The sequence below is a fragment of the Myotis nattereri genome (genome assembly GCF_964212035.1).
Source record: "Myotis nattereri genome assembly, chromosome: 13".
Lineage (NCBI taxonomy): Eukaryota > Metazoa > Chordata > Mammalia > Chiroptera > Vespertilionidae > Myotis > Myotis nattereri.
This window is the reverse complement of record NC_138088.1, coordinates 34,798,774-34,822,147: the sequence shown is the minus strand read 5'-3', so window position 1 is coordinate 34,822,147 and position 23,374 is coordinate 34,798,774. Positions and strand designations below refer to the sequence as shown.

The 23,374-nt window shown below is 38.5% G+C and overlaps 1 protein-coding gene across 1 annotated transcript; it reads right to left on the bottom strand.

Annotated features, from left to right (window-relative positions):
- Nucleotides 1-7,104: 7,104 nt before the first annotated feature.
- Nucleotides 7,105-23,374, bottom strand: LIPN (lipase family member N; the record flags this gene model as incomplete). The annotated part of the gene is made up of 9 exons (XM_081104949.1): nt 7,105-7,338; nt 10,930-11,001; nt 11,581-11,652; nt 13,295-13,441; nt 15,412-15,548; nt 18,192-18,301; nt 20,042-20,240; nt 22,316-22,433; nt 23,267-23,374. 9 exons carry the CDS (start codon nt 23,372-23,374, stop codon nt 7,105-7,107), a joined length of 1,197 nt encoding a protein of 398 aa, XP_080961075.1.

Here is a 23,374-nt window from a genome sequence, read left to right as displayed (position 1 = left end):
AACCTGATAGCAACCAGAGGTAGGATTAATTTATCCAGGAAGGTAGATAAGTAATTTAGGAGCTACTTAAATTAGTTCCTTTGTTCCCAAACATCTTTCTTCCCCTAATTATGAAAATATTTTTTCTTTGTTTTGTCATAAGGCCTGAAGCTTCAGTAATAAAAAATAACAACTTGGTTAATAAGGTAGGCAAATGACATTGAAAGAGCCCTGGAGTAAGGGCCTGGGGTCCTTTGGTAGCAACTTATATGACCGTAAGGTGGTCATTTTCCCCATCTAGGCTTTGGAATCTCTCAAATTCAGTTGGAACTAGATGGATAGTTTCCAAACAGTGTTTTGTGGAAGCCTGGTTTCTTCAGAAGGACTTCAAGGCATCTGCCAATGTATGGATTAAATTTTGTTTTCAAATGAAATTTTACCTATTTAACTAACTTTGTTTCACACATAATCTCAAATGTATAATGTTATACATCAAATTTCACAACATCAGTGACTATATCCATTAACTTGTGCTAGAACCTTAGAGTAAAACTTCCTTTGCTATCTTGTATAATTGAACAGAAATGAAATTGTTCAAAACCAATTATGACTTCAACTGCTTTTCTGTGCAGATTTTATCATATCTTAGAGCCAAAAATATATAGAGAGAGAACTAATGTGTAAGCCAAGACATACAAACAGAGTACTATGGCTTGTAATCATTTCTAAGTCTGGGGATAACTAAAGTAACTTTATAATGGGTGAAGGTTATAAATTTGGATGTTATATGATACATACATACTAGCCATCTACTACTGATTTATCTTTTTATAGCCTTGTGTAATTTATTTTGGCAAATATTTTTTTGCTTCTAAAAAACGTTTTTAAATCACTAGGCAAGACGGTTTCTATAATCTCTCTTTCCTCTGACATTACATCTGGGTCCCTTAAAAAAATTAGAAAATATCTACTTATACTGTTACCCTTTAAGATTTTGAAAATTTCGATGAACATGGTAGTGAAATGGCTGGGGTTTACTTTAGTCCTGGAGCCTTTAAGGGGAGAATCAGGCTAGGGTGGATTCAATTTAGGGTTTAGGGTCAGAGAGCAGCATAAAGCACCAAAAATCCTTATGAAGGGAGAGGGGAGTTAAACCATGGGAGAGGGGTCACCGAAGACATGAAAGGGGTGAGACTGAAATTTTCCTAGCTAGTAGGGTGCAGAAGTGCATGAATTTTCAATTCTGTTTTGGGAAGTGATCAAATTTATTGGAGGATAGCATATTGAGGCTAACAAAGACCTGGCAGGTAAGCTGATTTTACAGATAAAACAGGCAAAATACTAATTCAGAAAGACCTATGCACCCCTACGTTCATTATAGCATTATTTGCAATGGCCAAGATATGGAAGCAACCTAAGTGTCCATTGATTGATGAGTGGATAAAAAAAGCTGTGGTATGTATACAATGGAATATTACTTAGCCATAAAAAATGAAATCTTGCCATTTACAACATGCATGAACCTACAGGGTACTATGCTGAGTGAAATAAGTCAGACAGAGAAAGACAAACAACATATGATTTCACTTACATGTGAATCTAAAAAAAGAAAATAAATGAACAAACAAAAGAGAAACAAACTGTAAGTACAGAGAATAATTTTATGGTTGTTAGATGGGAGGGGTTTGGGAATGGGTGAAAAGGGGGAAGGATTGAGAATCACAAATTGGTAGTCACAGAATAGTCATGGCGATATAAAGTACAGCATAGGGAATACAGTCAATAATCCTATATAATAAAGAGCTAATATGCTAATTAGACCAAACAACAGAACGACCATCCAGATGACCTTCCAGACAAAGCCGGGGCTGCGAGGGCTGAGCCCCTTGCATGAATTTCATGCATCAGGCCTCTAGTATTCTAATAACTATGTATGGTGTCAGATGGGCACTATACTTATCTGGGTGATCATTTCATAAGTTATATAAATGTCTAATGACTATGTTGTACACCTGAAACTAATATAAACTGGTCTGTCAATGGTAATAAAAATAAAAACAGACCTAGAAGAAAGAAACAACTTGCCCAAATGTTTAAGATCAGTTTCAGCATGATGGGGGCTAAGGCAAACAGGGGCAGTGTGGAATGGAAAGAAAATGTAGACTCAAGAGGGAGGCCTTTCTATCACCTCATTAGTATTCAGGGGACATCTTAGCAATAACCACTGTCCCCCTCTAAAAGAATTAAATGGCAAGTGTCTCTGTATTCAGAATTGATTCCCCTTCTGTCGAGTGTTTCCTTCCATGACCCGCGTGGAGTAGGGTTGGGTACCTGAAAGAGGAGCCGCACAACAAATGAGAGAAAAAGACACGAGATAATTTTGCAATATTGGAGGTCCAGGCGGGCAAGTCCAACTCAAGGAGAGGGACTTCCACCCATGCTCAGGCTGCTCCAATCTTTTATTGATCTGGAGTAGCCCTTAGGGTAAGGAAGTTTCAATGACACACAGATCAGCAAACAATTTCCAGGAATAGACAAAAGTATCTGACTAACTCATCAATAGATTTCCGAGTGTAGGCAGATTAACTGATTAGCTCATCAATGGATTTCCGAGTGTATCTGATTAACAATAATCAACAAGGATCTACATAAGTATCTAAGGAATTAAGGGAACTAAGGTGGGGATGCTTCAACTATTATTACCTAAATTAACTGAGTGGTTCCTAGATTAACTGGGTGGTGCACAGCCCTGACCTTTGCTAGGACTTTCAAGCCCTGACCTTTACTAGGACTTTCAAGGGCTACTAGCTTTTGGGGGGTCTCTGTCTAAACTCAGCTAGTGAAGACAATGAATGGACTCCGGCACCCTTCCTATGCATTCTTGTTTTGGGGATTCTCTTTATTTCCAGAACATAGCAGCAGGTACCTACCTAGTGCTGTCATTAATATTGACATATGACATACTAGAGGCCCAGTGCACAAAATTTGTGCACGGAGGAGGGGGGTCCCTCAGCCCAGCCTGCACCCTCTCCAATCTCGGACCCCTTGGGGGATGTCTGACTGGCGGTTTAGGCCCGATCTCTGTGGAAGGGACATAGGCAGTTGTACATCCCTCTCACAATCAGGGACTACTGGCTCCTAACTGCTCACCTGTCTGCCTGCCTGATTGCCCCTAACCCCTCTGCCTGCCGGCCTGATCACCCCTAACCACCTCTGCCTCGGACCCACACCCAGGACCCAGGCTTCTCTCCTCTGGCCGGCTGCAGGTGCCCAGGACTGCAGGTGGCTTCTCCTGTGCTGGCCGCAGGTACCTGGGCCTGGCTTTGTCAGGAAGGACATCCAGAAGGTCATCTGGAATATGTCTGGTCTAATTAGCATATTACCCTTTTATTAGTATAGATTATTTCTAGAAGATCCTCCTCAAGGTTTTCTGCCCTGAACTATTTATTCAATTGTCTGCAATAAGCCTGGTATATCTTTCCAACATGCAGCCTATTATTACTCATATTAACACACACCAAATAAAATAGATCAAAACAATAAAAATCCAGAAACTTTATAAACAATGTCCTTAAAGACATAGAAGAAAAACTTTTCCCCCTATTCTTTCAAATCTGTAATATTAACTAATAAAAGCTGGAATTATTCAGGATCATAAAAGACTCTAGCTGTCATTGTTTCTTTAACAAATTATCCTGGAGCAATAAAAGGGGCAAGCATGAGTATGTGCCGGTTTAGTTAGGGAGTCTGGAAATACCACGAAGCTTCAAGTCACAGGTGACACCTAGCATCAAGTCCACCTACAAGGGACAATATCCCAACTATGCTTCTCACCAGCTGTGGGGTCTTGGATACTTTTCTGATTTTTCCTTTTCTTACCTATATGTTGTTATTATTATTAATAAACAACACCTTCCTTGCAACATTGTTGTAAATCTAATATATGTGTGAGGTGCACAGCATCATGCCAGGCACCCAGAAGCTACTTAATATGTTGTTGCTGTATTGTCATCATGCTGATTACTAGGGCTACCATCAGTTTGTAAGCTGGAAGTGGAGAAGGCTGAAAATAAAGCGAATTCCCTGGAAATGTTCTACCTCACAATTCAGTTAGACTCGTAAGGTATGCAGGCGATTCTGGCAACAGATTAAACTTGTTAGGAGATACCAATGTGCAGGTGAGGTTTAGTCAAAGCTGCCTAGCCCAGTGCTCAGTCAGCCACTCTGGCTGTCGTGGGTTTTTCCATGACAACACTTAGCAAGTGAGTTATTTGGAGTTTTCTGTCTAACAAGCTGTTTAGACAACCAAAGAAGAAATTTTCTTAGGTTACACAATGTGATGGTCTTTATTGATTAAACCATCAAATCTATCGTTGACAGTGTGTACCATGAGACTTTTACTGAAGTAGGCAAAGTCTGAAACAGACCTTTCACACTTGGCCATAATGAGGAACGTTCACTTGCTACAGCTCTCTACAGCCTGAAAAGGTTGGCACCACAAGAGTCGATACATTCATCTAAATACCCCTCAGAAAAAAATTTCCTTACTTTTTCCCCCCTTTAAGAAGTTAATCTGATTCCAGACCATCTCTTTATGCCTCTTCTTTCTCCAACAGATGAGCAAGTTAAGGGGAAGGCAGGCATATTCTCTTGCTTATCACATGAAATATGAAATAAAAGATTCTTCTTGCTTTTTTCCAATAAAGGTTACCACTTATTTCTCTCATTTTGTATTCACTCAAGTTTGCAATTAATTCCCTTTAAAAATGTCCTTTTTTTTTTTTTTCAGCCCTAACTGGGTTGGCTCAAGTGGATGGAGTGTCGGCCTGCGGACTGAAGGGTCCCAGGTTCAATTCCGGTCAAGGGCATGTACCTTGGTTGCAGGCGCATCCCCAGTAGGGGGTGTGCAGGAGGCAGCTGATTGATGTTTCTCTCTCATTGATATTTCTAACTCTCTGTCCCTCTCCCTTCCTCTCTGTAAAAAAATCAATAAAATATATATTTTAAAAATGTCCCTTTTTTTCAATGTAAACTCTTTGATGGAAAATTTGGCAATATGTATAAAAAATAAATATAAATTCAGAAACTTATTCCTAGGAGCCATCCGTGGTGAACAAAAGGACCAGAGTGAAAAATTGAAAATGACATGAACAACCATGTGAATGAAGTGGTTTGATAAATTCTAGTTCATTCTTACAACAGAGCACTATTCACTCATTATAAATATATTGTAGACATGTGTTGTAGTTAATGCAACAGTATTCCTAATATATTTTAATGGGGAAAATGAAGGTTACTAAATAGCATTTATTGAATATTTTAAAGTTATAAACGGACATAAACAGAAATGGACCAGAGAGAAATCTACTAAAATATTAACCAAGTAGTTTTTCTTTTAGTGGTGATGATATTGCTCATCATTTTCTTTGTTAGTTTCTCTATTTTCTAAATGGAACAAAAATAAAATAAATCTTTTTTAATGTAAGAAAATATTCCCAAGCCTATTTTAATTTAAAGGAAAGGCACTGGAATTTAAGAGCAGAAAGAACCATAGAAATGACCTACCTCAGCACAGAGTCCCTTTGCGGAAGGAGGGCTGATTCAGGAATGGTGTCTCAGCTCGGATGCCACAGTATAAAGGGAGTCAAGGTAGAGGAGGAAGCAGGACACTGACCACACAGAGCTTCCCCTATAATCAACCATCATCTTAGCAACCAGCTTCACTGCCTCAGGCCTAAATCCTTCTGCAGTCGCGTTAGTCTATGGAATACCATTTTTCATGATGACCTTGTGAGTTTGTTGGCAGTGTTTCCCCAAGTGTAGGCTATGAACCACAGGGGCTATGAAATATTCTAGCCAATACACACATATGGTACTAAATAGCACTGAATCACATAGTATGAGAGCTAGTCCCTGTACTAGTTTGCTATGGCTGCTGTAACAAATGACCAGAAACTGAGTGGCTTAAAAATCATGTAACTTTATTCTCTTACAGTTCTGAAGATCAGAAATCTAAGATCAAGGTGTAGGGCTGCATTCCTTATGGAAACTTCTGGGAGAATCTGTTTCCTTCCCTTTTCCAGATTCCAGAGGCGGCCAGCATTCCTTGACTCAGTGCATCACTCCAGCTTCTTGTTGTTTCATTGTCATATTTTCTGACTGTGACTTTCCTGCCTCCCTCTTATGGGGACCCCTGTAAGTACTTTGAGCCCACTCAGATAACCCAGGATAAACTTCTCACCTCAAGTTTCTTAACTACCTTAACTTTGTCACATCTGCAACGTCTCTTTTGTCATGTAAGGGCTAGGGTTAGTTTCTTGAATTAGAACACGGACATCTTTGGGGCCATGATACATCCTACCAAAGACTCACTGTCAAATTTCTTTCAACCTTCTGAGCGTAAGGAGAAAGCCAAACTCTGGTTTATGTCTTTGTTTCTAGCACTTGCCAATCTCCCTTTCAAATCAAGAGGACACGTTTACCAAAAAGATGGCAGTTCTAAAACTCAGGGGCCTTGACTAGTCATGGCATCTAGGAATTTTATTATCGATTATCTGCTTTTCATTGTTACGGTTTATGTTTATCTTCAAGTTGGGGTAAATATACCCTTTCCTCCCATTTATAGTAGCTCCAAACAGGTTTTTTAAAATATAAATAAGCAAATTGAGTCTGATACTTGTAAAAGCAGTATCATAGGTGGCATGCAGGTATGGCACAGGTGAGTGAGGAATGTGAATGACTACAGTTTGGGAGAACACCAACCTACTTACAATTAGGCAAGAATGGGGATGTTTAGGGAAAATTCTGCTCCATGCTTAGCACTACATGAGGCTTGCTTTGAGGAATTTTCCTTTCTGTCTCTTGTTTGGTTCTGTATGTGTGTGAATCAGCAAGACAGGGAGAAAGATCTTCCTCCTTGTTCATGAAGAATGCAAATCATCAGTGGAAAATCTGTGGGATACCGTTCATTGGGGGATGTTCTCCTTGAGACTCCTTGACAAGGGAACATTCAGCAACATCAACAAGGTGGAGGATGCTGGAGTAGACCTCACTGCTGATTATTCTTTTTCCCAAAGCCTCCTGGGGTTGAAAGCAAGCTTTAATGGAAAAGTGGATGTATTGTAGTTAGGAATATGTGTTCATCAAATCTAGGATTTTACTGTACATCCGTTGAGGAGCATCAAGGCCCCAGATGAAATCAACGTGGTTCCAATCTGGCAATAGCTGGAAGTAATGGAGATTCCTGATTTGGGGGAGTACCCTGGCCACATCCTGGATTGTTATAAGGACATCATTTCCACCAACCCAAATAGCAGTAGGCACTGTCATGGCAGTCAAGTTATACAGTGGGGGACGACTCTATGGGGGAGAAAGAAAGGACATTCATGAGAGGAAGCTCCTCACAGAAACAAATGAATTCAAATAAGTAGAGAGGCTACCAAGTCAATATCTACCAAGTCAATTGTTCAGTCAGGCACTGAGGGAAATAGGAAGGAAACATGCAATGCTTCTTATCTTCAGGAGTTTGAAGACACAGGCAAGATAACCAAACAAACATTTGTATGCAAAATAAGGTATGTTAAATGCTATAAAACACTCTGTAAAGACAATCAAAGTGAAGACAAAGAAGAAGTTATTGCCAGTTGGAGGCTTCATATACAAAGAAGTCATTTGAGATGACTCTTGAGTGATAGTTGGAATTTGATAGATAGGAAGGAGGGTGGGAGGGCTTCCCAGGAGGCAGGAAGAGCCTGTATGCCATGGTCAGGAATGGCAAGCTGTCCAGTGTATATCCAGAGAAGAAAACATTTGAAAGAATATTGTAGGATATAAGATTGGAGACAGACAGTCAAGGTCTAAATGCCAGGCTAGGGTATTTGGAAATGTTTCAGATGTTTTGGGGACAAAGCAGGTTCATTTCTCAGAGCTCTGTCTTAAGAGGCCTGTATGAACATGAGTTTGTGAAATGACTTGAAGAAAGGATAGTTCCTGAAAAAATCTAGTCAAGCAATATGGATGGTCCACAGAAGGAGATAATTAAAGTTATGGAGATGGCTAACTTCTCCAAGGAAGAGAGATACTAGTGTAGAGATGTTAAGAATCTTGGGAAATGCTGACAGTTGGACAGTGGTGGGAAACAGAGAGTAGCCAGTGTAGAGGACAAAGAGAGCAAGCAAAAAGGGAAAGAAAAAAAATCAGAGATCATTGCGTTACAAAGTCCAAGTTAGGGGAGTAAGTTGCAAGGAAACTATAGTAACTATTTGTTTTTCATGAGGTACAGGAGCTCATTGAAGAGAATAAAAGGAGTAAGAGTGAAGAAGGGATGAAAAGAAATGAGGGTCAAGAGCACATGCAGGTGAACTGGGAAAATAAGAGGATCTTCATTTTCTGAGTGAGAAAAGAAGGCTAGAATCAAGGGGACAGAGACGTTTTCAGGTGGTAAGAGGGAGGTTAAGAAATTTTATTCATGCAACAAATAAATATCGAGGGCTCAGTAAGCGCCACATACTCTGCTAGGTTAGAAAACATTGGTGAACAAAAGAGAAGGTAATCCCTATCCTCATGGAGCTTGCATGGGTTAATCCTCTTATTCCCGAAAAAATATAGAGTAGGTACAGAGACTGTGCTGGAAGCTTAAGAAGAGGGCAAACTGATAAAATTAGAATGTAATAAAAATTGACTTGAAATTGAAATGGAATTTTTGGACTGGAACCTGGATTCTTTGTCCGCCAGAATTGAAGATTGAATCCACAGACAGAAAGTGATTTAGCAAAGGTGGAGATTTATTGAAGAACAAGTACAGACTCCCACATGGGGAGAGGGAAAGAGTCCCACAGAATGGACTCCCAAGTAGGGAGGGGGAAAGGGTCCCACTGAGTTCTTTTTCCCTATGGCTTATAAAGGCTGCAGATCCTGATGCCTTGATATCCCCTCTGATTGGCCACTATTCCCTTTAACTGGTTACTGTACTAACCCCTGGGCTCAAAGGTTGAGCCTTACATGGGACATGTGAGGTTCTCCCTCCCTTATTCCTTATTGTTTTCCTATTCCCCCCTGGGCTCTCTTCTTCTGCTTCTGGATGAAGGGCTTCCTTCTCTTTATTTTATAAATATAGACCTTTTGCTGTTCCCAGCTCCCTCATTCTATGGAAATATACTGGTTGCAGCTTTTCAGCTTTCTTATTCTATGGAAATATACCTTCTGCTGCTCTGCAGCCCTGTGCTTCCTCCATGGTCCCCTTAGTTTCCCAAATTTCTAAAATCTCCTAAACCTGTCCTATTTACCCCTAAAATTCCTGTTTCAAAATGATCTAAAATCACACACAAATAAAAGAGGATCAGCCTGGATAAATTCTAAGGACATTTACACTATCACATACTTATCACATTGTACACTTCAATCTTAAAATTTCATTTGCTGATTTTACCTTAATAAAGCTGAAAAAAAGAACTTGATTATAATGGTTTTAACTGTGATATATCTTGTTCCATTTTCTTTTAAAAGTAAACAATATAACCCAGCTGGCTTGACTTAGTGGTTGAGCATCAACCTATAAACCAGGAGGTCACAGTTAGATTCCCGATCAGGGCACATGCTCCAGTTGTAGGCCTGATCCCCAGTGGGGTGCATGCAAGAGGCAGCCAATCAATGATTCTCTCTCATAACTGATGTGTTTTTTTTTCTCTCTCTCCCTCTCACTTTCTCTCTGAAATCAATAAAAATAGATATTAAAAAAGTAAACAATATATAACCCGCTTAATAAAAATAATGGATGACAGCGGAAGTATGTAAAATCCAAAATAGAGCCTTCTTTACTCCATCATGTCCATTTACTTCACCCTTCCTTTCCTCCCCTCTCTGAGGATAATAACTTTAACATTTGTTAGGTGGTTGTTGTTTTTTTCTGACCCTTTTCTAAGCATTTGTGAATATACATAGTTTGAGTGGTAGGAGAAAAGATTTTGGGTAATGGAAATGTTCTATAGTATCTTGATTGTGTTGTGGTTACACAAATGAATATATTTGTCAAAGTTCATTGAATTGCACATGTAAAATCAGTGAATTTTATTGTAAGTAAACAACACCATAGTCAAGCAGTTAAAAATAATAAAAATATGCATAGCTCTTACAGTTGTCTTAAAAGCTAGGAGAATCATTTCTCTAACAATTCAATATATTATTGAGAAATAACTGGTCTGATTGACTGTTTTGATGCTCAGAAACAGCCTAATTAATGTGGGTTTGCATTAAGAATAGCTTTAAATATGTCAGTCTTGGAAAACATTGAAAAATTTTAATTTAATGGGTTTAGTTCAAACAGAGAAGCCCCGCTCCTGACTTTGAGAAAAGAAATGATGGCAACAACATTGGTTAAAGCACAGGAGGGCCAAAGGAATCTATAGATTTGGATGTGTAACGTTAGAAGGAGAAAGATGCCTTAAGACAAGTCTTCATGGTGGATAATACTCTTTTAATGTTCATGTTGTATCCAAATTCTTGCTGTTAGTATCAAGAAATGTGTATTCATTTACTCTGTAAATTTGTATAGATTTTTGTGCAACAATTTTCACTATTATGCAGCCATTAAGATTATGTTAAAAAACACCTCAGTAACATTGGTTATGTCTTGCTATAACCATACTAAAAGAAATGCTAAAAGCTGTGTAAGAGAAATAATGCTGAGAAGACTGGAATGAATGCAACAAAATATTGGTATATCTAGTTATCTCTGGGTGGAGGGATTATAAATTATTTAATTTCCTTAGCATATGCTTCTTTTTTCCCTAGACTTTTCACAATGAATACATATCAAAATCACAGAATTTTCAAAAAGTTCTATCTATCCATGTGAATACCACCAATTGCCAGGCAGGATTCTTCTCACTCTCAAATAACTTATTTTTACAATGTCTCAAAACCACCCTTCTGGAGGCATTCTGAATAACTCACCTGATTGTAGTGACGCATGTTCTCAGCTTCGCTTCCCCAGTCATAAGCTCTGAATTCATCAGATCGGTAAAGCTGAAATAAATGTGTGTTTTTTTTAGTAATATAATATTCAGAATCATTAATGTTAACAGCAAATCTTAGAAAAATACTGTACACTAGAAAGAAAATAAGGCTTCCCGACCAGTAAAAGATGGAAATACATTTTTACTGTGAAAAACAAAGGAGAGAGAGAGAGAGAGAGAAGAGAGAGAGAGAGAGAGAGAGAGAGAGAGAGAGAGAGAGAGAGAGAGAAAGTGATCTCCCGTGGTTTGTAGGATAAGCTAATGGAAAACCAAAACTCATTAGGGAGAAGTCATATTCCTCCCTCCGGGGAAGGCTCAGATTCCTGAGGTTTTCCCAGCTTACCTATTGCTTTAGCTCAGGGCCTCTCTTACAAGCTCTGATTTAAGATGGGAATTATTTATGTTACCTACTTGTTCTGCACCATATTTGTCATTTCTCTTAAAACCCAGGGAAATCAGACCATTTAAGATGTGACAAGGACAAAATGGAAGCCAGCTGGTAAAGTTCTTAGAGGAGGCCTGTTAACTCTGTCCTTTCACATATAATGAAAATAGGAATGAGAATGGTTTTCCATGACAAAGTCACTACCTGCTTTATATGGAGGATGTTCTGTATTGACGATCCAGTGGGAGAGTGCGACATGTACACATCCATCCGACTCTGAAGGGAAATAAACCACATGTTACAGCAAGAATCACCCACAGAAATAAACTATGCCTTTCAAAAACAGAAAACAATTCAGCTAAAACTTAGTAAACAAATACTGGGGGGTTTGAAAATATCTATGTGAATCATCTAGATAAGTCTGAATTTTTGTCAGACACTCGAACATGAGTGAACTCTGGGCTGACCAGTGGCATGGGTTGCTTGAGAGCAAACCTGCATCAGCTCTGAAACTATAAGATAATTTGTTTACTCTGAAGTAAAAGAAGCAATCATGGACATCATGGAGGAAAGGTGCAATGTGCAAGTGTGCCTCGACACGCTATTGCAGATCAGTAGATCAAAAATACCTAAACTTCAGGATCTAACTCTGTTAATTATAATCTTTGTCACTTTGGGCAAGTTATTTAACATCTCTGAGTTTCTGTATTGTCATCTATTAAATGAAGATAATGAAAATCATGCTACCAATTTGGTGGGCTCTTGTGAAGATAAAATAAAATATTATAAAAGAAAAGCTAATAAATAATCATTTCTATGTGCACTGTACTTCGATCTTTGTAAACATTATAGAGATACAATAGTAATCATAATTTTATATCTGAGATTATCATAAAACTAATCAAGGGAACTATTAAAAATCTTTACTTTTGAATAAGTAGGCTTTGAACAATGGTTCTCATGGTTTTTGGTCTAACACAACTTAGCTTCTTAACAAATAGGAGTAGAGTGGGTTGATAGAGAAGCGTTTGGGACTAGCTTTACTAGTCTCATTTGGCTGCCATTTGGAATATGACAGAGATAACTATACAACCACACTCCGCTGCAGATGCCAACTCCTCCTCCTCCTCCTTGAATTCTCAGTAACAGGAAACAAAGAGTTGATGAAACAGGACTGCTGCTTCCTCATAGAAAAGGGATTCCTTCTCCATTCTGTTCTGTCTTTTAAGTTCTAAGTTAACTGATGAGTTTTATTTGAGGCCAGAGTCATCCAACATGTGAGGGCACACACACAATAAGTTCAATGCTTATATGTGCTTCACCTCTTTTTGAGAATTTTATTTTTAAAATTTTTATTAAATTTATTGAAGTTACATTGGGTAATAGGGTCAAATAGGATTCAAATGCACATTTCTATGATACATGACCTGTATGTTGCATTGTGTGCCCACCACCCAAAGTCAAATAATCTTCTGTCACCATATATTTGACCCCCTTTGCTGTCCTTCCTTCCCCCTTCCCTCTGGTAACCATCATGCTGTTGTCTGTCTGTGTCTACGACTCTCAGTTTTATTCTAGGATTTTATTTTTAATGCACTATATTAATTGTAAGATCAAACTCACGGTAGTAACTGATGGCTGATTATGAACATGTGAAACTACTACCTATTGTGGAACATTCATTTTCCTAAACTTGATCAGGGATGGAAGGTTGAAGCCGCCTATTTATTCTTTTCCCCAGTCTTCACATTCATGGTCTATTAAATTCCTAATCTATGCATAGCAAGCAAATCTCTGCATGTAAGAGCTTAGAATACCATATTAATTTATGCAGAGTAATAGACACATCAAACTAAATCAAAGGAAAGCTGGAATTTCTCAAAAAAACATCCAATGGTCCCATAATCCTTATACATACCATATTCAGATTGTTCCTGATGAATCCTGCCCATAAGTCCATTATTTCACGACAGAGCACCCATAATATTTTATTGTTGCACATTGTGGCAAAAGGTGGCTTCTCTGACTTATCTGCTAAAAAGACACCTTTGGTACCAAACAATTTCTGTAAAAGTAAAAAAAAAAAAAAAGATTCTTTTAAGAATTGTTTCAAACTTTTTGACATTCTCATCATCCCAGAAATAAGGATTTTTGAGGATCAATTTGTATTTGCTCTTGCAGTCAAGGAGACCAAGTCATTCAGGCAAAGGAACTACGATATGTATGAATCCATCTGCACCCAGGGAAGAGCACCAGGCATAATTTATAAGGAGATTGCAGTGAGGACCCTTAACCCCAAATTCGCTTCTTCATGGTGAAGCTTCTCTGTATTCTGTCATTGTAGCCTGTAAATCAGTAATTGACTTCATCTTTAATATCTCATTCATTGTCAAGAAAGGCAGAATATTTCTCCTTAAGGTTAAATATTGCCTTGAATAAGAAGGAAAAGTAGGATTTTCCCTATTACCCCTGTGCACATTGTTTTTCTAAGAGTGTCCAAAATGAGCTAGCGTTTATGCTGAAAAGTAGAGAATGGTGTACCAAAGAGAGGGTGCCACTGGACAGAAAGGGAGGTGGCATGTTAAAACGTCTAGAGCTTGGGAAAGTAAGATTGGGTGGGGAATCTCTAATGAGAGGACTGGAGCTTCTCTGGGCAACAGATATTGTCAAGTGCCAGGCGAGGTCAGGGAATGCGACTTACAGTGGCAGGAAACTTGACAGTAGGGGATATGAAACAGATAAGCCAGGGACAATATTTGCCTCAGACCCAATCTCTGTAGGCAAACAGTATATATGCAAAACTGGTAATAAATGTGTCTATCTCTGAATTTAACTAATTTGTCTGCTCAATCTGTCCAAATATAGGAAACATCCAACACTGATATCAATGCACTTTGCAGTAGAACTATTAACCACACAAAAGGGAAGTTACATTACTTGAGCTCAAGTAGATAATACAATCAAACTATTACCAAACCAATCATTAGGCCCTATGGAAATTCTTCCTTGTCTTAGCTCAACAAACAATGGTTTTCCATATCTATTTCTCCACCATAAACCAGGGCCTCCTCTTATATATGAATTACTGTGACACCCTAATTGGTCTTGACTTCACTTTGGTCAAAATTGATTTTAGCCGAAACCGGTTTGGCTCAGTGGATGGAGCGTCGGCCTGCAGACTGAGGGGTCCCGGGTTCGATTCCGGTCAAGGGCATGTACCTGGGTTGCGGGCATATCCCCAGTAGGAGATGTGCAGGAGGCAGCTGATCGATGTTTCTCTCTCATCGATGTTTCTAACTCTCTATCTCTCTCCCTTCCTCTCTGTAAAAAATCAATAAAATATATTAAAAAAAATTGATTTTACCCTTCACCCCAAATTTAAGGTGCAATCTTGGTAAAATACTATGTCCATGGTGCCAATGACCTTTTTAAAGAAACAAAAAGCAAATCGAAAAATAATTTAGATTGATAAAATTCCAAAATCACAATTAACCATCAAACTGCTTTTCCAATCCTTGGAAAATAACCAATAAATATTTGAAGAAATAATTGAGTTGTAAGACAATTACGCTTTATAATCATAGTTTTAGTAAATTACAAGTTGCCATATGGGAAGGATTATTTTATTCATGTTCAACATCAAAGTCAGGATATCAGTGACCATATGAAACTAGAAAAATGTCTTCCATTTGGACATTGCAAGTTCATTGACCAGCTCAGTGGAACAAGAATGGAATAAGAAAACGTGAATGGACTTTAAGCTGACATTGCACTCAGCACAGCTAGCAGTTCTGATATACAGTCAGGTCTGTTAATGACTGAGTATAGTAACTTGTATATGACAGCAGTAGATAGTGTGGTACAGACTCGCACACACATGGACACACACACAAATAAGCACCTGGTTGCAGATTCTGGTTTCCACAGATTTCATCTAAACCTCCTACTTTTACTTCATCACAGACTTTAAAACAATGAGTATCTATGATCCAAAATGAGACCCTCAAATACATTTTGGTGAAATGGGGAGCCTACCTTGATTACAGAACTTGGGAGTAGAAAAAAACTGGTAAAAATACCCTTGGGGTATTTGAATGAGGCCACAGGACTCAAGGCAAAATTCATTTTGATTCTCTGTGCCACTTCAGGCATGGTGGAGAAGGCTGCAAACCCTGGGAGAACAGGAGACAAGACACTTGTGAAAATGAGAAATGCACAGTGTCTCCATTAAGAAAAGTAGGGACTCTTGTCATTTTTATCCATCTATTGCCATGATCTTGGGAATGAATTGGGAGACTCTTCTGAGTCTCTGCAAAGAGAATCTGCCTTCAGTCCTCTCTGCTCTCAAGTCTTCTTTTTTCTTTTTCTTTTTCTTTTCTTTTTTTTTTAAATCCTGGACAGTGTAACTTGGTTGGGGCAAGTGAGGGACAAGCTGCTACTGGCAAGTGAACTATGACAAACTCACTTTCAAAGCCTGGAGGAACTGCTGGCAATATTGTCATTTTGCCCCCAACGCTGAGGTGCTGAGTCCAGAGCTTCCCAAAGTAAAGAATCAGTTCCTGGGAGGTGACTCACAAAGAAGGCTTTTCTTGCCAAAACCGGTTTGGCTCAGTGGATAGAGCATCAGCCTGCGGACTGAAGGGTCCCAGGTTCGATTCCGGTCAAGGGCATGTACCTGGGTTGCGAGCACATCCCCAGTGGGAGATGTGCAGGAGGCAGCTGATCGATGTTTCTCTCTCATCGATGTTTCTGACTATCTCTCTCCCTTCCTCTCTGTAAAAAATCAATAAAATATATATATATATATATATATAAAGAAGGCCTTTCTGCAGTATCATCGAGTGATTCCAGTTTTCCTTTCTCACAATGGAATGAGATTTCATTGCTCTCACTGCTTCACCAGATGCTTACCAACCCTCCAGAATTCTTTTCCTGCTTTCAAGAAAGAAGGGGATTTCCCTCGGTCCACTGTGGTCCCAGGAAGAACCAGGTGTGTCCATTTGTTCTGAACTTTAAGTAATAGCATTGCACCCATTGCTAGCCCTGTGAGCATGAGGTGATCAGCACTACACAGAAGAAGCTCCGAGGAGTTTCTATGTATTTTGGTTCTCCAAGGTGCCTTCTTGGCACCCCTCCATTGTGTGTGTGTGTGTGTGTGTTTCCATAGCAGAAGCTACCAACCCCACACCCCGTCTCCCCGTCACCCCGCCCGAAATTCTTATTGAAACTATCCCGGCCAAAAAAAAAAAAAAGAGCTGACTTTGTATCAATTGATACAAAAACTCTGAAACAGGCATAATACTTCCCCCTAGAAGATTTCTGTAGGTTTTTTGTTGCCCATACTAACTCCGGAGCCTTATTATCACTTAATGAGTTGGGGCCTTGGTAGCTATGTGTCTTGCAAACAGTGGGTCTTTCCCACAAAACAAAAATTGCTCTGCCCCGTATGCAAATAATACTCACTAAAAAATTTTATGCCCTGAATGCGATGCAGATCACTGATGATCAAATTTTCTGTTTTCTTTGAAGTGCACATATAAGAGCATATCCTATAAAAGTCCTACTCACTTTTCTAGACTCTGCTCAAGTCATTCCTGCTCCATCCAAAGCCTAGGCACCTTATGGATGAAGTCTAACTGACCTGGTTTAATCTGGGTTCTGCCTCTTACTTTCTAAGAGACCTCAAACAATCCACTTAATTTCTTTGAATTTATGTTTCCTCTTCTGGGAGATAGAAATAATAACAGAAAGTTTTAAAGAGAGATATTTTGGGAAAGTTCCTAAACACAGGGTCCTAAACCCAGTAAATGCTCACTAAATGTTAGCTTTGATAGTATAATTATTTACTTGTTGGTAGCAGTTTTTTTCTGGGGGGCAGATTTCCTATTAGTTCTTTGATACCCTATAGAATGCCCTCTGATGCTCACTGCCTGTTCTAAGCTTGTAAGCTGCTGATCAATATAAAGCAATGATAAATATATATTTTCTGTTGATAATAATGGAGACTACTGTAAGAATGTTTACTGTCTCTTGCACAGTTTCACCCATACTTAAATAGTTTTAACGTAACTCGATCTCTTAAAATTGGAAACTTCAGTGGAAGATCACTAGCAAATTCACATTTTTAACTGTATAGATTACATTTACATTTTTATTTGGAACTAGATTTTTGATCCCCCCCACTCAAAAAAAGGTCTAGGAAATCATTAAAAAGTATGTTTTAAAAGAGCAGAGCCTTTGGACTTTTAAAAAAATTCTACATAGTTCTTACATTTAATTGATATTCCATATTATATTATTTGGATATCTATTACACTAAATAGATATTTCCACTTGATTTATTATAGTAAACTTTCATGTTCCAACTCAAAAAAATAATCATATCTTTTCAATTTGTTCAAATATAAATGTAAGCTCCTCCCTTTTATTTATTTTTTAAAAATTCCATGTGGGTTGTGAGGAAGGTATGATTATATTCTTCAGGGATTATTTTATGTCATTAGGCTTTACATTTTCAGCTCAGAGGGAGTCTAGAAACTTATTCTTTGATACTTCTTTGGATTTGGTGTACATGTTTTTCTGGGAAATTACATCTCCATTACAAATGTATAGTTATGATCAGAAATGAAGGAGATATTTGGCCTATGTACAGTCTCTGAAATTCAGGTTTATAGCCTCTTAGGGCACTGAGTTTATGTGCTAAGAACAGGACAGAGAATCAAGGACACTATTAATGGCAGTAACTCTGTTCCAGTTTAAAGGTGAACTCTTACAAGACTCTGACCCTTGTAAAACATTGACCTTTGTAAACATACCTATTGTAGTGCCAAGTGAATGTCCAACAAAATACAACTTCTCCTGCCCAGTTTTATTTACAATGAAGTCTATTATGCTCGGGAGATCATATTTGGCCATTTCATCAAAACTGAAAAATAAAACAGGGTCTTATAAATACTCCCAACTAAGTTTGAAACTTGGAGCATTTGATCACATTTTTTACACTTATTTGGTGTATATTTCATTATTTATCCAGTTACATGTAGGCTATTATAACTTTCGTTTACTGCATTCACATGGGTTACTTTCTAATAACAGGAATGATTGCTAGACTTGTGTATAGTATCTGAAGTTCAGTCTTATTTCTCCTCTTCACTTCCTTCCATTGTGTTTGCTTCCCTTCCCTTCCCCCATCCCCCAATCTAGTTTGCATGCCACTCCTTTAGACTCCCCCAGGGAACTTAAGACTCTCAGGGCCATTTTAATGCCCCACTTTGGAAGCAGAATTGGTTGTAAATCACGATTCTCGCATATAATAGCTTTTTAGCACCTGCTATAAGGAAGTCATTAAGGTTGGATAGTATTAAAGAAATAACTCTGGCTGCAATTAGTTGTTGCTGTTATTAACATTTCTGTCTATATAAAGGAATATATATATTCAACATATACCAAAATCTTACAGTACCAGTGCAGCTAGTATTGATAGAGGAGAACATTTGGTACATAACATTTAGTTGAGTCAGGTATCCCATGATTTAGAGGACTGTTTTAATAAACAACACGTGAGGAAATATCTAGGTTGATACTCCCAAGTATGGGAGTTGTGATACTTTACAGTAAACAAGATCCTAGCTCCCAGCCAAGGACCAGTGACACAAAATATTTCCCAATGTTCACCACACTGCTCGAAAGCTCTGACTCTAACAATTTATTCTAACCTTCCTTTCTTCTCAACCTGCCAGTGGATTCTGAGTATTTCATTACTTTGCGTATGACAGTGAGCTTAGGCCTGTGAAGGAAAGCCTACTGTGGGCACCAGTTTGTCCTCTGGTGACCCCAGAAACACTTACACTAAAAGAAACACTCAGCATATCAAAAGATTCTTCTCCATTGCCCATTAACAAAGTTTTAAAGATCTCAAATTAGAATTTTCTAAAATGGTATTCTAGCCTGGCCTGCATGGCTCAGTGGTTGAACTTCAACCTATGAACCTGGGGGTCACTGTCCAATTCCAGGCGGTCAGGGCACATGCCTGGGTTGTGGGCCCAATCCCTAGCCAAGGTAGAGCAGAAGGCAGTTAATCAATGATTCTCCCTTATCATTGATCTCTCTCTCTCTCTCTCTCCCTCTCTCTCTCCCTTCCTTTCAGAAATTCATAAAATATATTTAAAAACAAAACAAAAAATAGTATTCTATAAAATTCAACCATAGTTTCTCTAAAAAAAATTTAGTACTGATACACATCATTGTGAAATTGATCGGCTGTCCAAAAGAAAGGACTTGTATTAGCAGCGCTAGAATGAATAGAAAATTTGTGAGGGCAGGGACATTGTTCCCTTTTGTATGCTCAGAGCCTAGAATAGTGCATATATTAGGCACTAAATAAATATGGATTGACGGCATACATTGGTCATAAGAATTCCTGTGCTGTCCTTTGGGACATACTTTTAATGTATAGCATTGGATAAAATTGGATGTTAAAATAATCTTCTTAAAATGATATAATTTGACTATGAGAGAATCAGTGGAAATCAAAGCTTCTTGCAATTTCTGACTTTTGAGATGTTAGTAGGAACTACAAGAAACTGTGACTTCAAAGGTCATAGATTATTATTAATATCATTCACACTATTATATTCAAAATTGTCTCAAACTTGACACAGTTTACCTAAAGGCCCAGTATTTTTCTTCAGTCACTGACAGTGTTTTGTGTTTTCTTGACCAAACATTCCCCCGACTGTTCCCCATCCAGACATCGTAACCTGCATCTGCGAGAATGAATCCAAGGCTTCCATTGGCATAATTCTTAAGCCAGGAGGAATTGTCTATAAACAGGGCATGCTGCATGTACACAACTGGCCGGGGACCTGAAGTGAGGGAGGAAAAGAGAGACAACAGAGATAGGTAGATAATGAGAAAATAGTTTATGATAAATAGAGCATCTCAGGAACATGATAGAAATGTGTGCGTGTGCGCACACACACACACACACACACACACACACACACCCCATACCAGAAAAAGCAAAAACCAAAAACACCACTCACCTTTTCCCTGCCATTAGTATAGAACTTTATGACCACAAAGCAAATTTCTTGAGCAAATGCTTTGTACCTGGTGTTATGGCCATTGGCTGACATGCTTGAGCCTATTAAATTCTTACAATAACTCTATAAATTAGTTACTATTTTGAGGATCCTCATTGCACAGGTGTGGAAACTAAGACTTAAGATAATTAAGTAACTTTCCCAAGGGGTCACCCAGCCAACAAGGTACTGAGTCAGGACTCAAGCTGGGCTCTATTTCATGCCAAAGCATGTGCTTGTAACTGCTATGCTCTACGATTTCACATTTATATATCTTCTGGTGTGGCTTACAGCGGCATGGAAGCGATCATGTTTAATGGAGTCCTATGCCTCTTCCAGTCCTTCCTTTAGGGAAGAAGAGGGGGTGAGTGTAAATGGGCAATCACTAATTTCTCACCAAGCTTCTAACCAAACACCCAGCCTCCACCCACGGGAGAACATTAAAAAATTATAATAGTAAAATCAGCTCAACATTTCTCTGCCAACTCTCAAATTCCCAATGGATAGAGTATTCACTGGGGGAGATGAGAAGGACCAGGGTAAAATGTTAAATTATAATTTAATTGTTAAAAGCGCAGGCTCTGGAGTCAGGTGGCCTGGGGTTGGATCCTGGTTCTGTCACTTGTTATTTGTGTGACTTCAACTCTATTTCATAACCTGCTTGCCTCAGTTTCATCATAGGTAAAATAACATTTAATAGTATTGACCTCATAGGTTTGCGAGGAAAGATACGCCTGATAAATGACTTTTAATTCCAAATCTTCCCAAATTCTCCCTCCTGAAGCAAAATCTTTCCTTGAAAAAGTTTTCTCCTTTTGTATTTCATAGTCCCCTCTCCCCCACTCCTGACGGAGATTTGGTTGCTAGATTTAGCTGAAAAAAATAAACAAACAAACAAAAGTGATAAAGAAAAAGACCTGGGGCCCTGTTAAATTTGAATAAAACAATGAATAACTTTTGCATCTGAGTTCTATACACTCAAGTGAGACATATACGGAAGCCTGCTTGTTGTTTATAAAATTCAACTTTAACTAGGTGTCTCGTGTTTTTTCAGGTAATCCCACTCACATCACACTCCCCCCACTTTTAAAAAACTCTTGAATTACAGATTTCTTTCTGAGAGGGAGAAAGTGTTGAACAACATGATTAAAGCTGCCTCTGAATGTGGGTGGTGGGGGACATGATGCAGAGTGGTCACTGAGGCTTTGCAGAGGTTTTGCTTGCTCTTCTCTCTCCCTCTTCAGAGGTTTTGCAGTTCTAGTTCCCCCTCTGCTTGTGCATGGCCTGCTCCTCATTCTAGAACGAGGCCATATTAATTCCATGCTCTTCCATTCCACAAACCATCTGTCTCTTAGATCAGAGCATTTGTGAATGTTAAAGTTTTCTTTCCTGGAAGAAGTTTCAGAAATGCTAATCATTTAAGTTGAACTTTTATCATGAAGAGGGTGGTCTACTGATTCCAGGGAGGGCCAGAGATACTCTTTTGGGGCACCCCAAAACCAACTTTATACAACCCAACAAATCCCTTTCCAACGGTGAGGAAATCCACTTTCTTGGAATACAGAAGTTCATCACCTGGAAAATCAGTAATGAGCTTACAAAACGTAGGCTCCACCTTTGCCTTTACACCCAAACAAGCAGGCCTAGTTGCTGTCAACAAGATCAGTCTTGCCCTTGCTATTTTTAGGTTCTTGGCAGTCTTCTGAGAATTAGAAAAGAATGAGACTCCCTGCTAACCATTTAAAGACTAATGCAAAAATTCAAAAAATGTTTGATATATCAGTCACTCTCTTAAAGAAAGCCAGCACTAAATTTTAGTTTTATCCAATCCTTATCAGTAAGGGCACAACTTGTACCTGCACTCCTAGTATCTCTTCGCCCATGAGGAATTCTGTTGACGCTGAGGATGTACCCATCTTGAGTGATAACTTCATACTCTTCATTGGGGTAGCCATTATAGGTGATGATTTCACTCTGGCCAGTGAAAACACAGGCATTCGCTAAACATTTTCTAGAAAGGTTATCAGAAGAAACTAGAACAAAGTATCTGTTGTAAGCTTATCAGGGTGAATTATCTGTAATCTGTAGCCCCAGGTAACTATAAAATTAATTTATTAAATAAAGTATTGATAAAAAATAAGTAGAATATTAGAAAATGTCTATTATTGATATTTCTTTAGTGGGGGGAGATAATATTTAACATTGACCTATTCTTTTGACAAACTATATTCTCAAGTCAATTGTTTTTGAGATCTTTCTTGGTTTAAAGGTAATAAGATCACAGGCCAATAGAGAGCAGTTATAAATATCATCCAGGTAGCTTAAAATATAAATTGTTAATATTATTAAAAAGATAAGTTTTCTGTAAAAATACAGTTCTGCTTTGCATGACTAGAAAGTATTATTTATTCAGCCAAAAGAGCAGGCCAACCTAGCTTGACTTTTGGAGAAATATTAAGAATCACCCGTTTTAGCCCTAGCTGGTTTGGCTCAGTGGATAGAGCATCGGCCTGTGGACTGAAGGGTCCTGGGTTCGATTCTGGTCAAGGGCACTTGCCCAGATTGCAGGCTTGATCCCCAGTAGGGGGCATGAAGGAGGCAGCAGATCAATGATTCGCTCTCATCATTGATGTTTCTATCTCTCTCCCTCTCCCTTCCTCTCTGAAATTAATAAAAAAATATTTTTTAAAAATAGCCTGTTTTATCTGTTTTCTTATCAGAGATTTTCAGCTCCAACAGGACTTTTAATAATTTTATAACCTATTATCTGCTTTAGTTGGTGTTCTTTGGAATTTTCCATGACTTACAGTATTCATCCACGTTTCAGGATTCGCTTCTCTTTCCAAATTAAAGATTTTATCAGCATTTAAAGTTCCACAAATCAAACAGGTTGTTGTTAAAAACAGCCACATCAT